The sequence below is a fragment of the Corylus avellana genome, chromosome ca6 (assembly GCF_901000735.1).
Source record: "Corylus avellana chromosome ca6, CavTom2PMs-1.0".
Classification (NCBI taxonomy): Eukaryota; Viridiplantae; Streptophyta; class Magnoliopsida; order Fagales; family Betulaceae; genus Corylus; species Corylus avellana.
This window is the reverse complement of record NC_081546.1, coordinates 6,699,629-6,714,096: the sequence shown is the minus strand read 5'-3', so window position 1 is coordinate 6,714,096 and position 14,468 is coordinate 6,699,629. Positions and strand designations below refer to the sequence as shown.

The 14,468-nt window shown below is 34.5% G+C and overlaps 1 protein-coding gene across 1 annotated transcript; it reads left to right on the top strand.

The window, feature by feature from the left end:
• The first annotated feature begins 11,093 nt into the window (after window positions 1–11,093).
• Window positions 11,094–12,252, top strand: LOC132184989 (WUSCHEL-related homeobox 4). Its single transcript, XM_059598797.1, has 3 exons — window positions 11,094–11,327; window positions 11,469–11,750; window positions 11,866–12,252. The coding sequence occupies exons 1-3, from the start codon at window positions 11,094–11,096 to the stop codon at window positions 12,016–12,018; spliced, it is 669 nt and encodes a 222-aa protein (XP_059454780.1). The 3' UTR covers window positions 12,019–12,252.
• The last annotated feature ends 2,216 nt before the right edge of the window (window positions 12,253–14,468 follow it).

The window sequence follows — 14,468 nt, the reverse complement described above, 5'->3', positions numbered from 1 at the left end:
TTATTTTTTTATTTTTTTTATATGTCCGCTTCTGTCTTTTTTGTGATCTTTTATTTTAGTTTTAGTTCTTTTTTTTAGGGGAAAATTCAATTTACCTCCAAAAGTTTCAGGAATTTTTTAATTTTAACCTTAAAGTTTAAAAATTGGCAATATCTCCCCTAATGTTTTAAAAAATTTCAATTTAAACCTTCTGTTACTAATTTCCGTTAAATTAGACGGAAATTTTTTTAAAAAAGCCTGAGGGTAATTATGTTATTTTAAAGATTTCCGTCCAATTTGACGGAAATTAGTAACGGAAGGTTTAAATTAAAAATTTTTAAAATATTAGGGGGGATATTGCCAATTTTTAAACTTTAAGGTTAAAATTAAAAAACTCCTTAAACTTCAGGAGAGTGAAGTGGATTTTTTCCCTTTTTTTTTTAATTTTTGTTTTGTACTTGTTACCAAGGTATTACAACGTTAAATGAGATATTTGTGATAAATGACAAAGTATTAACTTTGACAGTAAAATAACAAAGGGTTGCAATTAAAAACTCAAGAATTAAATTCAAATAAGACAAAAACTTAGGTAATAAATATGATTTTTGTTTTTTCCCCCAATTTTTATTATGATTCCAAGAAGGGCAAAAAAAAAATAACAAAAATAAAAATAAAAAGCATCATGGCTACTCGATTGAAAATGGCGTAGGACACGGCAGGTCTTCACCTTGTTTTTTCATTCTTTTGGTTCTTTTTTCCTTCATTATGTCAAGGTTGTCTGTTGCAATGTGAACCATGTTCTAGAATAAGGATGAGTCTTAACTTGTTTTTGGTTTGATATTCAACCTACTAAGTTCTAATATATATTGTTCTTTTTTTTTTTTGAAAGAATATATATTGTTCTTTTGGGCAGGAAATAGTGCAATAAATTTATTAATTCTTTTTTTTTTTTTTTTTCTTTTTCCCTGATAAACGTTAGGCCGTGACTACGTTAAAAAAAAAAGCCAAAGAAGATAAAAAGACAGCAAAGCAAGCATCTACATAAAACAGAAAAACACCACAGAATGTTACAAATCCATTAATAAACAAAGTGAGCATGTAAGAGCACTCACAATTGAGGAGTTAAATGGTACTTTTATCTAAAATGGCTAATCAACTTGTAAAAAAAACCCTAACATTAGATTATCCAAAAAAAAAATGCAAAATTGATATTATATTGGATTAACAAAAAAAGAAACGCTACATGTAGCAGCACGAGAAGTGTTATACATCTCAAATTTTCTTCCCAAAAACTAGTTCTCAAATGATGTGTCACCATCTCATGAGATTTATTATTTTGAAAAGTGTGTCACTAACTCATGGGATTGTGACACATCATTTGGGAACCAACTTTTGGGAATAAATTTTGGGATGTATAGCATTTCTCGTAGCGGCACTATTCAAGTGAGCCATTTTATTTCTCTCTCCACATCTCTCTTTTTCCAAATTTTCTCTTACTATTTCTCTACACATCAATTCTTTTTCAAAAAGTTGAAAAATAGAATCTTTAGGAAAAATACAATCCTTATAAAAATATAAAAATTAATATTTAAATGATATAGATAAAAATATAGCTAATAGAATGTAGAAGGCCTTTAAAAATTCATTAGCTAAACTAGATAAAGTGAGTTTTGAGAAGTCATTTTGTTAAAAAATTGGCTACTCCATTGTGAGTGCTCTAACAAGTCCCCAATCCAAAACTGGCATACGCATTATCATAAATGTTACATATCCATTAATAACCAAAAAAGCCAGAACAAGCTAGATCAAAACCACCTTTAAAACTTCGGCTCTTGACCTTTGATCAACTCTATATCATCGAATGTGAACGTTAAAAAGGAGGGAATTTGTTTTATAAGTGGTGTTTTGTTATTGGTGTTATGTTGTTTTGGTGTTATATAGTGTGAAAGGTGTTAAAAGTGGGAGAAAATTTAAAATTTAAGTGATGGGCGTTCGAGGAAAAGGATGAACAGTGTCATGGGGTGACAAATGGCTTCCGACTCCAATTTCTTTTTTGGGTCCGATCGCCATAGAGGATTTTAGCAAGAATTGCAAGGGAAGTGGAAGCTAGTGTGGAACTCATAGATCAAGATATAAAGTGGAATGCGTATCATATGGAAAGAGAAATGCAATCCTTGAGGTGTAGAGGGGGATCTAGGCAAGGCGATGAGAATTTAGTTCCCAAGTGCGATTAAAATGTTCATGAGGAGAGCATGCAATGATATTCTCCCCACGAAAATGAATTTACTACGAAGAGGTGTAGTTCATGATGCCTATTGCCTTATTTGTTAGAGAGAGGAAGAAATAATGAAATACATTCTATATATGGAGCTGTCCCTCAGCACAAGATTCTTAGGGTATGGACCCAAGAAGCTTCAAAAAGGTACCGATGGGGGTCTAACTTTTGTCAATGTGGTTGCGAGTCTGATGGGGGCGTTGTGATATGGAAGACCTTAAACCGATGGCGGTGGTGGCACGCAAAATCTGGTTTCATATGAATTTTGTGGTGCATTGAGATACTTTCACTCATCCTACTCAAGTCTTCCAAGAAGAAAGTAATTCTAGCTCTTGATGATTTTAGAAGACTCGACTTACAAGAGTTGGATTTTCGAAATCCTATCAATGAAGAGGCTTCGATATTTTGGAAAAACCCCACATTGGTTTTATTAAAATTAATTGAGATATAGCTGTGGATAAGACCTATGAGGGTATTAGAATTGGTATTATAGTACGTGATAATAAGGGAGCTGTTTTGGCTACGCGTAGTACTACAAAATATATATGTTTTGGCAGAGCCTGTTATAGCTGAAGTTTTGGTTTCTTATCATGTTGCGAATTTCAGTAGGGAGATGGGCTTTTATGATATAATTTGAAAGGGAATGCCCTACATATTGTAAATGCAGTCAAAGCATAAGCTAAGAATTAGAGCAAAATTGGCCATTTAATTAATGGGATTAACAAGTTTTGCGCCAGCTGAAATCCTAGAGGATTGAACATGCATGTTAAGAGGGATTCGAACTCTAACAACTTATTTTTTAACTAGAGATGCTATTTTGTGTATCATAAATAGGATTTGGGTTGAAAAAAAATTCAAATTGTATCTATAATATTGTAACCAGTGAAGAATTTGCCTATGTTTGATTGATGTTTTGTATTAATTATGTTTGGACTTGGGAAGTATTTAAAGTTGATAAAGTTACAAACTTGATGCATATGATTATATATATATATATATATATATATATATATATATATATATATATATATTTTTTTTTGACATGTTCACACAAGGAAAATTGGGAAATTTAAACTAGTAACCTCCACTTCATGAGGCGTGATTCACAGTCGATTGAGCTACTCTTTGAGAACTAGTATTTATATTATTATTATTTTTTTTGACATGTCCGCACAAGAGGGAGAAGGAAATTCGAACTAGTGACTTTCCACTTCATTAGGCGTGGTTTCAGCCGATTGAACTACCTCTTGGAAACACTGGTATTTATATTAGAGATATGATGAAAGTTAATAATGTTTATAGTTTACATGTGCATGTCACTTGCGTAATTTTCAGTCTATTTTAAGTTTTAAAAGCAACAGCAAATGGTAGTTTGAAAAGAGCAAATATCACACAAATAATATATAGTTTAGGGATGTATATGCAAAAAGAATATTAGCATGATGGGATAGGTATATTTTTCCCTTTCTTCTTTAATCTCTCGGCACTAAAAGTAAAAAGTTATCAAAAATGATTAAGAAATAAAAGGTAAGTAGAAGAAGAAGAAGAAGACGAGAAACCAACAGAGCTCTTGATATAACGTGAGCTCTTTCTTCTCTCTCTCTCTCTCTCTTCCCTGTTTGCTTTGGCGGGAAACATGCAGTAGATGGAGTTCATTTGAGGATAATTGGGATACAGATGAAACATGCATGTGGGACATGTTAAAACCAGAGAGTGATTTAGACGCGCTTGAGATCTTTAGCAAGAAGAAGATAGAAGAAGAAGAAGAGGAGGGAGGCCAGAGAAAGAGACGTTTAGTAAGAAGAGTCAAAATTTTAACTCTTCGAGTTTGTGCAAAGGCCACAAAGGAGTAAAAAGAATATATGAAGGAAAAAGGGAAAGGAGGGAGAAAAGAGAAAAAGGTATTTTGATAGGGAGGATCTTTCAGTGCCATCAATTCAATTAATTGTGCTTGGACTGTCATCCATTTACTTCTCTCCAAAAACAAAAAACGCTTTCCCTGCACATTTGCACCCACTTTCCCTTACAAGACATGACTATTTTTCTCACCATGCGATCATGCTTATTCTCTCAACTTTCCTTCTCTTTCTCGAGAAAAAAGGAAAAAGAAGGATGAAAAAGAAAAGGGAATTAAGACTGTAGAACATAAAGTGATGAGCTAAGTGTGTATAAAGATGCCCATCTAAATCTAGTTGGGAATATATTTCAATCCAAACAATGATGCCTACCCGCATTCACTTTATCTGGGGCATTATACATTTAAGGCTCAGCATCAATCCTTTTCCATCAATTTCCAAGCTCAAAAGGCTTCTAAGCAAAATGAGGACTAGAGTATAGAAATATAAAGTCCCCAACCATCAAAGAAAGTAGGTAAAGAGGACCTTTCTCTAACCACATATTTTTAGATTTTGTTAGATTTTGTCATCTTTTATGTCGTCGCATCATGCCGCGTGTCATGTGTTTTGTGCGCTTCATGTTCCTTTTTTTTTTTTTTCCCCCCTTCGGTCGTGCGGTTGATTTTCCTTTTTCGGTTCTTCGGCATTTTTTTTTTTGTTTGTTTTGTTTTCTAAAACAAATTGCTCATCCACCGTTGCTAGCCGTTGGAAAACATTAAGGGGCTAGGCGCGGAAGAGTAATTTTAAAGTCCTTTTTGTGTCATTTTAAGAATGATGTAGCTATTAAAATTATCATCTAATTAAAATCTAATAATGATCAATCACAAGTCCAATAGTAATTTTAATAGCCACATCATTCTTGGAGGGACTCAAAAAGGACTTGTAGCATTACTTTGCACAGGAGGGAGAAAAAGATACATATATGAGAAGAGCAATTCTTAAGTATTGATCTCTTATCTTATTCTTATATATATTTTCTTGAATTTTTTTGTTTCTTTTATAATAAAGGTTGATCCGAGGGTGGGTTGATGAACACCCTTCACATTAAGCCAGTGGTACGGGAATAAGATAGAAGATGAGTATATATATATATATAGCATTACTCCTATGAAAAATATTTTATATATATATATATATACCATGTTTTTATCACATAATTATTATATAATGCTGACGTGGTAGTCTAAATCAACTTTTGGATTTCTTTTTTATTAACAAGTACTAATTCAAAGGTTGGTTGGGACTATCACGTCAGCATTGTGAGATAATAATGTTGAAATATGAAATTGTAGTTTCTTGCATTACTCTATATTAATATCTTTCTTTTTCTCTCTTCATATATGCGTAGGACTAACAATTTTTAACATGATTAGTATTAATCCATTTAATTAGTGGGGTTAGGATTGAGGAGTACTATGGCTCGTTTAACTAAATGAGTAAGGTTAGTATTAATCTATATAGTCTTATACGTATTTCTTGACATGACCAAAACCCAATATTCGACATAATGATTGGTAATTTTTTACACAACCCGCGAATTTAACATAAATCCAATGCAAAATTAGTAAGTTAAAGTTGAGATGCATGTCCCATTTAATTAACTAGGCCAGGTTAAGGTTAATTAACTTATATAATCTTATATACTCTTGGTTTAACACAATTCAAATCTGACACACACATGAACATAAATTACAACCCCTTCAAGTATTATCGTTTTTTGAAAACTAAATTTCATGTTCTGTTTGGGTATTGAAACCTAAGACTAATTAAAAATTCACTCCATTTCCACTCCTTATGATCTCTCGATCTTAGTTAATTATAATCCGAATTAAATAATACATATATGGGCAAATATTATTCTTCCTTCTAGTTCTTGGGACTTGGCAAAACAAGTTAGTTGTCAAAATGTGTAGGAGAAATAGATCGAGGATCTAAAAGTTTATTTTTTTAAAAAAAAAAAATTCGTAATAAATAAATCTACAGTTTAACTTGTTTTAATTTGTTCATGTAGTATTAGTAGTGGTATTGGTTAACTTTTATATATGGTGTGGGATGTGGTCCATATGGACACGTGCAAATGATGGCATTGTCTTCCCTAATGATGGATTCCCACCGCTTCTTCCACTGTGTGGGATCCACTCCTATCATGCGACCCAACTTCAAACAATGTTCTCTTTAACTTTGACCGACAAAATCCCCATATCATTTTCTATATCCTGCTAACCTAATTATGAAAATGCTGACAATGTGTTGGCAATAAGCTTATGGGAATATCCATAGAGATTGCACCAAGTGTCTGCACAAAAGCTTGTCGCCAATCGGGTGTCCATGCCATGCATTGTGTGGCGCTTGTTGATTGGGACCGTCACAACTCTCCCTCACTGAGCTGTCATAGACAGACCCATCACTTCCTTCGCAAATAATTAGCATGGCTTCTAGAGTTGCAATCATCTATTTAGAATGCGAGACACCTGAATTACCAATGCTTTTGTCGATTAATGGAGGGAGGAAACTCTACTTAATTATATATATGTCCTCCTAGTTCCGTAATTATTTGATTTCAATCATGGGAAATTGGCTTAATTATCCCAATAATTAATTGCTGGTATATATATCTATGCTCGAGAGTTAATTAATCATGCATGCATGCCCTTATAAAATATGAAGATACATAAAAGTACGTAGGACTGTAGGAGAATAATGTGGGAGTAGGACATGTAATAATGTTTTAAATTATATTTTACAAGAATTTGGCTTTTACCGGCACATATTTCCCGGCGGCCAAAATAAACGTTGACATGAATGATTTTTGCCGGAGCTTTTCCTAGCTAGGCACAAACCAATAAAAGAATATCGGTGCTTTTTCAAGTAAAATGACGGGTTGAAAATGACGTCGTTTTTACAAAGCACAGGTACTTTAACGGAATATGTGGGGGCTTTTTTTTCTCTGTGAGTAGATATTGATACATATCCTATACATAGATTTTTTTTTTTTCCTACCTTTTGTCGCACATATACATAGGTTTCACCTTAGGAGTATGTCCAAGTATGATGATTAATTTCAGCGACAATAAAGGTACCTTAATCCTATTATGGACAAACCATTAGGTACAGAATTATGAGTCCCTAGGCAGCTAGGGAAAAGATTTCTGAAAGAGAAAACTTATAGTGTTTGGTCGTGATTGAAGGAGTTGTTATCGGTCCCGACTAAATAAGAAAGTGAGGAGAGGAGTCTTTAATTGGTGAAATAAGATTTGGGATATCTGGTTGCTTACTTGAGGCCAAAAAACACATGGACTCAAGCTCATAGTCTCAAATGTCAACATTGTTATCATTATCCCACGTATTGACGTCAAGCTAGAATGACATCTGGCCAATGGTGTTTTAATTTAAAGAGTCATGACCTTTGAAAGCTATCTTTTTCTTTCTTTTTTAAAGCAGGAGGAAAGTGTTTCAGCATGCAACTCACTTGGCAAACTGTGTAGGAGCTGAGTATTATACAATTACCGAGACAAAAAAGATTTTTGAAGTGCTTCATAAATGTGTAACGTTAAAATAGCCGTATGTACATGTATGTTACTATAGTACCTAGTTTCTGGGTATAGGGCTAACCCATATTCAGAAATCATCCCAGGTGCTAGCTAATTTATTCGAAGTAGCCCATGCAAAATTTAGCTAATCCTCCCAGTAAACTCGGATCCAAAATTGTACCCGGATAATAATTAGTGTTCATGTGTAGGCCGGATTTGAGTTGTATCGAAGTAAGGTCAACCATAATTCAATTTTATAATTATACAGATAATTAGGTCATGTGTTGGGTTCATTTCTAGTTTGCAAATTGTGTCAAAAATTGATTATGTTGAGGTGTGAATATAAAATTAAATAGGTTAATTATAATCATACTCATTTAATTAAACGGTTAAAACTATCATCTCTATCTTATTAATTTCATATGAAGTTGAAGAAGGTGTGAAACGTATATACATTGTCAGCCGCCTATAATTTGAAGCAAATAATTCAGCCGAATACGACTTTTTGGACAGCATTAAGAAAATGCAATACAAGTAAATGTCCCCAATGAAAACACAAAACATGAGCTGTGGAGCAGATTATTGATAACCAAAGATCACGCAACTACGTCATTGTCACTCATAAGATCCCTGGTACACATTCAAGTGTGAGATGTAGGCGAGGAGGGGAATGGGTCACATCGAAACTTTATGATCGATAGATACCCTTATTTACCGGGGATCTATATATATATATATATATATATATATATATATGATGATGATGATGAAGAGCAGCAATCAGATGCATGTAGGAAAGTTAAACTGCATGTACAGTGCATGGATAAATGGGAATTCTTTCGTTGTTTTTACCCACGAGTCGAGGTCTGTGAATGCTATTTTAGGAGTAACTTTTTGAGAATTAGCTTCGTCAATGATAGAGAGTGTTGTAATTGATCAGATGTCTTTCAAGTAAAAAAGAGTGAATCGGTGGTTTTACAGCATATATGGGATACGGCCGCTTTCCTTTCCTAACTTCTTCTAGAAAACACACGAGACTTTATTATAAAAAGTGGCAGACGGTGGCCATGGCATCAAAGCTACTTCCCCACATTGCCAAGGTTTTTGAAACACCCTCTTCATTAGAAACAGAAGAAAGATCATAAGAATTAAAGGCATCCTTTCTTTCTTTTCTTTTTTAATTTTTTTTTAAAATAATTACTTCAGAAATTGTTTTTTAGATCACTATTTTTGGAAAAAGCCTAGCTATTTAAAAAATTAATAATAAAAAAACTAAAAATAGTGTCCCCTTCTTCTCTCCCCCTCTCTTTCTCTCTCTACAATTACATTAAACAAAACCACTAAAATTAACATGTTTTAATATGTTGTATTTGGTCGTTGGACACATGCATGTACAACAGCAACCAAGTCCAGAACTTCCCTTGAAATTACTAGTCAATGAACTCGATCTACGCCGTTGCCCCCCCTAGGAAACACATAATTAACCAAACATATATAATAAAGTGAATTTACTGATTAGGTATATTATGTTTAGTTTGTCGTTGTTGGTAGATACTAAATATGTTTTTCAATCATGCACCTTCACTGAAGGGAAAAAAAGCACCTCATGTATGCTGTGTATGTCTCACTTAATATGCCCAATCACACGTGATACACTCAATCACGTACTGCAACATTTCCGTGATTGCAGTTATCAGCTGACCCTATCATGTTCATGCCAGTTCTACACCAAATTCATCATATAGGTGGATAGAAGAATCATTATTTACCCCATCTCCTAATTAATATATATGGAGGGCCCAGATACCGATAAGCCTTCCAAAGCTTACTGTCGAGCTCAAATCACTCATTTCAAATTTTCTTAAATTGATTCGCATATTAATTATCCAGGAGAATTGGGTGCTACTGGAGGGTCTAGATACCGACCGGTCATAGGAAGGCTTTCATCCATCAGAAAACCCAACTCACCCCAAAAGTATGAAGAATTGCATGCAATTTAAAGCCCAACAGCCTAACAATTCGACGATCCATAGCCCAACCAGCCACCAAGATCCGAGTGCATCCTCACCAAATAGATGTTACTAAACAAACGATTCTCCCTCTACCAACTTATCTTACAGAATGCCCATGTCATATTGCCTTTCCTAACAAATCGAGGGAGAGAATCTTCAAGTCAAGTAACAATCTCTTGGCGGGAGTCCCTCAAACACTAAGAGAGTACCGGGCTATATATGGAGCACATGAGTAAACCTCACATTTATATATTTTGAACCTTAGCCAAAATCTGTCAAAATACCCGTTCACTATACGTACCTTTGTTAACATAGGCGTTGGAGCGGATTCACCGAACTCCATTGGTGAACACTTCTACCCCTTTCTTATAGAGTTTCCCCCTGAAAGACGGTCTTGAGGTTAGTATAGGTCCTTGCACCAACAATACATATATAATTTTTTTAAAATAAAAAAAAAAAAAAAATTGCTACATACAACCCCTTTATCTCAACTTATTGATGTGATACTATCGATTACCAATTGATCAATTCCTTGTTTAAAAAAATAAATAAATAAATCAAAAGTTGATTAACCGTGTTACATCAACAAAATTAAATAAAAATTGTAGGTGCCGAAGTCAAGTTACTGCCATTAAATTAAAAAAAAAATGATATAAAAGGGTTACCGTTTATTAGTGGTAATATTGGGAAAATTGGAGCTCAAGATTTATAAATATTGAAATTTGGCGTTAGCGTTTGGTACGTGGAATGACTAGACTTAAAAATGAATGACTAGACTTATATATATATATATATATATATATATTATTTATACACAATTGTTGCTAGCTTTCTATTGTGGATATGATAATAAAATAAAAATAATGTGGGAAAGAGACATAAATGCACAATGTGATTTATTCTTTAACAATTCTCTACCACTTAAAGACGACGGCATTCAGTTATTCTCACTCACCCATATCCGTATCTTGAAAAAGCAAAGAGTTTGCATTTTCAAGTTTTGGGATTGGAAGAATCTTTTATCATTCCCTCCCCCCTTTCTCTCTTTATGGTGAAAAAGCTTGAAAAAGAGACCCGAAGAGGCCACCGAAAAGCATGGACACCTTATCATGAAAGCAAGAAAAAAACGACCCGATTTGACGGGCCAACACACACGCACATACACACTCACACGCACACGCTCACACACGATCGATCATCCCTCTCCCTCTCTCTCTGTTCATCTTTTATGTCTTTTTTCTTTTGTTTATACATGGAAAATCCCAAGTCAACCTCACCTCATCATTTGGTCTTGCTTCTTTACAAGCACCACCTCATTTCCCACTTTCTTTCACTTTAATTCTCTCATCATCATCTTCTTCTCTATATATTTTACTGCACTCTAATCTTCCAGTCCTCCACCATGGGAAGCATGAAGGTTCATCAGTTCGCACGTGGATTTTGGGATCAGCAGCACGAACCCTCCCTCACGCTTGGCTGCAAGCGCCTACGCCCTCTTGCTCCCAAGCTGGCTACCACCGACACTACTTCTCCTACTCACGCTGTCCCGCCGGCTTTCGATCTCAAGAGCTTCATCCGACCCGAAAGTGGTCCCAGAAAGCTCGGATCCTCTGACGACAAGCGAGATTCTCCCCAGGTTCAATTCTAAATCCCACGTTCTTATTAATTAAATTATTGCTTCGCTAGCTTCATGCATATATGTTTTATATATATAACAACGTTAAATAAATCCACCAACAAAAACATTGACATAATTAAGATTAATTAATTAATGCAGGTGGAAACGCACCCAGGAGGGACACGGTGGAATCCGACGCAAGAACAGATTGGGATATTGGAGATGCTGTATAAGGGCGGAATGCGCACTCCCAACGCACAACAAATTGAACAAATCACCGCGCAGCTCGGCAAGTACGGCAAGATCGAAGGGAAGAATGTGTTTTATTGGTTTCAAAATCATAAAGCCCGCGAGCGGCAGAAGCAGAAGCGGAGCAGTCTTGGTCTTAGCCATTGTCCGAGAACCCCGGCTCCCATTACAACTATCAGTTTGGAAACTAGGGTACGAATTTTTACTGTCACGTCATCTCACTCATCGCTCTGTCATTCATACTTTCTTTTTCTTAAAACGAAGCGAACAAGGTTTTCATATATATCTTATTTGGAATGTTGCACAGGGGGAATTAGAAAGAGAACAGGAAGATAGTCCATACAAGCGGAAGTGTCGGAGCTGGGGATTTGAAAGCTTAGAAGAAGAAAGCAGGTCATGTAAAGAGGCGGAAGGAGATAGAACTCTGGAGCTCTTCCCATTACACCCGGAAGGCAGATGAAGGGGTTTGAAAAAATTGCTTCTTTTTTTTGGTTCCATTGTAAGCTGCTTTGAAGATGTGCTCTTTTTTTTTTCTTTTCTTTTTTTTTTTCTTTCTTTTTCTTCTTTCTTCGTTTTCGGGAAAGAAGAAAGACAAAGTTGTCTCTTTGTACGCTACTGCTTATTATTATTCCTGACTTGTAACCAAAGCGCTATCTTCTCACTCTTTATTCGACGATCGATATATCTCTGTGCCTGGTGGGTGTTACTGTGAGCCTTTCTTTTGACTACAGCAACTTGTTGAATTCAAGCTTTTAGGTTAAAAAGGAGAAACCTATGGACACTGAAGTCCACGCACCTACTTCTTAACCCTTTCTTCTTCGTATTTTATGTTTTGAAAATTGACATGTCCACTATACTTATTGCCAAACAAAAAATATCATTATATTTCACCCTCTTTCTAAGACTTTGATAAAGTTGCGCAGGACATATATCTACTCTCTCACGATTCTTTCATTTTTTTTAAAAAAAAATTCCATGATTGACATGCAAATTATTTAGTGTTCGGTGGTGGGGACACTCGTTTATTATACCCATGAGATTTGGGAGGGAAAGATAGATAACGAAATTCGAATAGCTGATTGAAAAGGTTTCTTGCCGTCAACCATGAGCTACGTGTGTCGTCAGACCCTTCGCCCTCGCCAACATTTCGTGATCTGGGTAAATATTAATTGTTAACTTTTTTTTCTTTTTTTCCGTGAGCAGTCTATATGCATATAATAGTATATACACCATGCCATGCATGCAGATACTCCAAAATGATGGTCAAACTTTGAAAAGCTATGATAGAAGATTAAGGGTTTGTTTAGCTGAACGTTTGAATGGTCTAAAAGCACGTTTAATATTCAAAAAAGTATTTGTTTAAAAAAAAAATATCAATTTGGTAAAAAAAATTAAAAGTACTTTTAAATGTCAAAAAGTGTTTTTGATTTAAAAATTCTATTTTTTAAATGTAATTTCCAACAGGCTCTAAGTAATTTTACTGTTTAGATGATTAGGTTAACAATTTAGACAGTAAATATGAGACCTACTTGTCGAGACAAATTTTGTCTATTTATAAGCTTGGGTAGGTGGACGTACACCATAAGAACTTTCTCACATTTATTATTCAAATTGCTAAATTATGAAAATTCTGATCCAATATTAGTAGGACCCTGACTGCTTGCATGAATACTCCATGTAGACCATGGCATAGTTGGATCGAGATATTGGGGAGGGATGCAATTTTTAAAATAGTAAAAAAAATTTATCTATCCATATTTCTAAATTTTGACTCACTGCAACTTGGCTTACGAATTACCATTTTTTTTTTTTTTAGTTGCACCTTGGAACAGATTGGGTCGTTAAATTTGACAAAATATGTCACACTTGAGTCTCACTTGACGCAGAGTGATATGGTTGCAATACATATATTATAAGATAAAATTACATTTTGCCCCCAAATTACCACCTCATTTAAACTCACCCTTCTAAACTTTGAGTTCGAGCATGTTTGAGAAGCCTAAAAGTGCTTTTAACGTTTAAAAAGTTCGTTTGAAGAAAAAGTAATCGTTTAGTAAAAAAATTAAAATCGCTTTTAAGGATCCAAAAAGCCTAAAAATGATCAAAACGCACTTTTGGTAAAAACTTAAAAATAAAGTTTTTGCCCAAAAGCTCTTTTTGACTTAAAAACTCTATTTTTCAAACACAATCCCAAATAGACTCTTATTGCAATTTTTCAGACGCACGCATGACATGTTTTTAATCTACATTTAATGCCCAATCAAACTCGGAGTGGAACTCGGAAAAAATGGAAGTTCATAAAGGGGAGTTGTCGCAAGTTAAAGGTATGGATGCAAATGAGGTAATAGTGTAATTTACACCAAAAATTAAAGAAACCATAAACCAATAACTCCTCTCCCTTTCTCTCTCATCCTATTTCACGCCATTGATGATTTTTTTTTTTTTTTCTCTTTTTCTCTCATCTTTTTTTGTTTTTGTTTTTTTTCTTTTTGACATGTCCGCACAAGAGGGGGAGGAAGATTCAAACTTGTGACCTCCGCTTTATTAAGCGTGGTCCCAAAACTTGTCATCTCTTCTCTTCTGGTTTCAAAGGATTGTTTATTTTTATTATTATTATTATTATTTTTAAGGATTGTTTAAGGACCGCCAGAGAAGAAATCGGAGAAAAAAAACCATATGATTGATCTAGTTAAAAAAGATACATAAATGTTTTCAAAGATAATTTGCAAATAAGAAATACATGTGATCAGTTCAATCCATCCCCTCTTTTATTTGTAATTTCCAAGAAACCCCAATAAGTTGAAGCCTATATATAATTCACCATCAAAGATTCAAAGCCTATATTGATTTTCCAGCAACGTAAATGGCAAAATGCAAATACCCATACAGGGAACTTGTTGAGCCAAATTG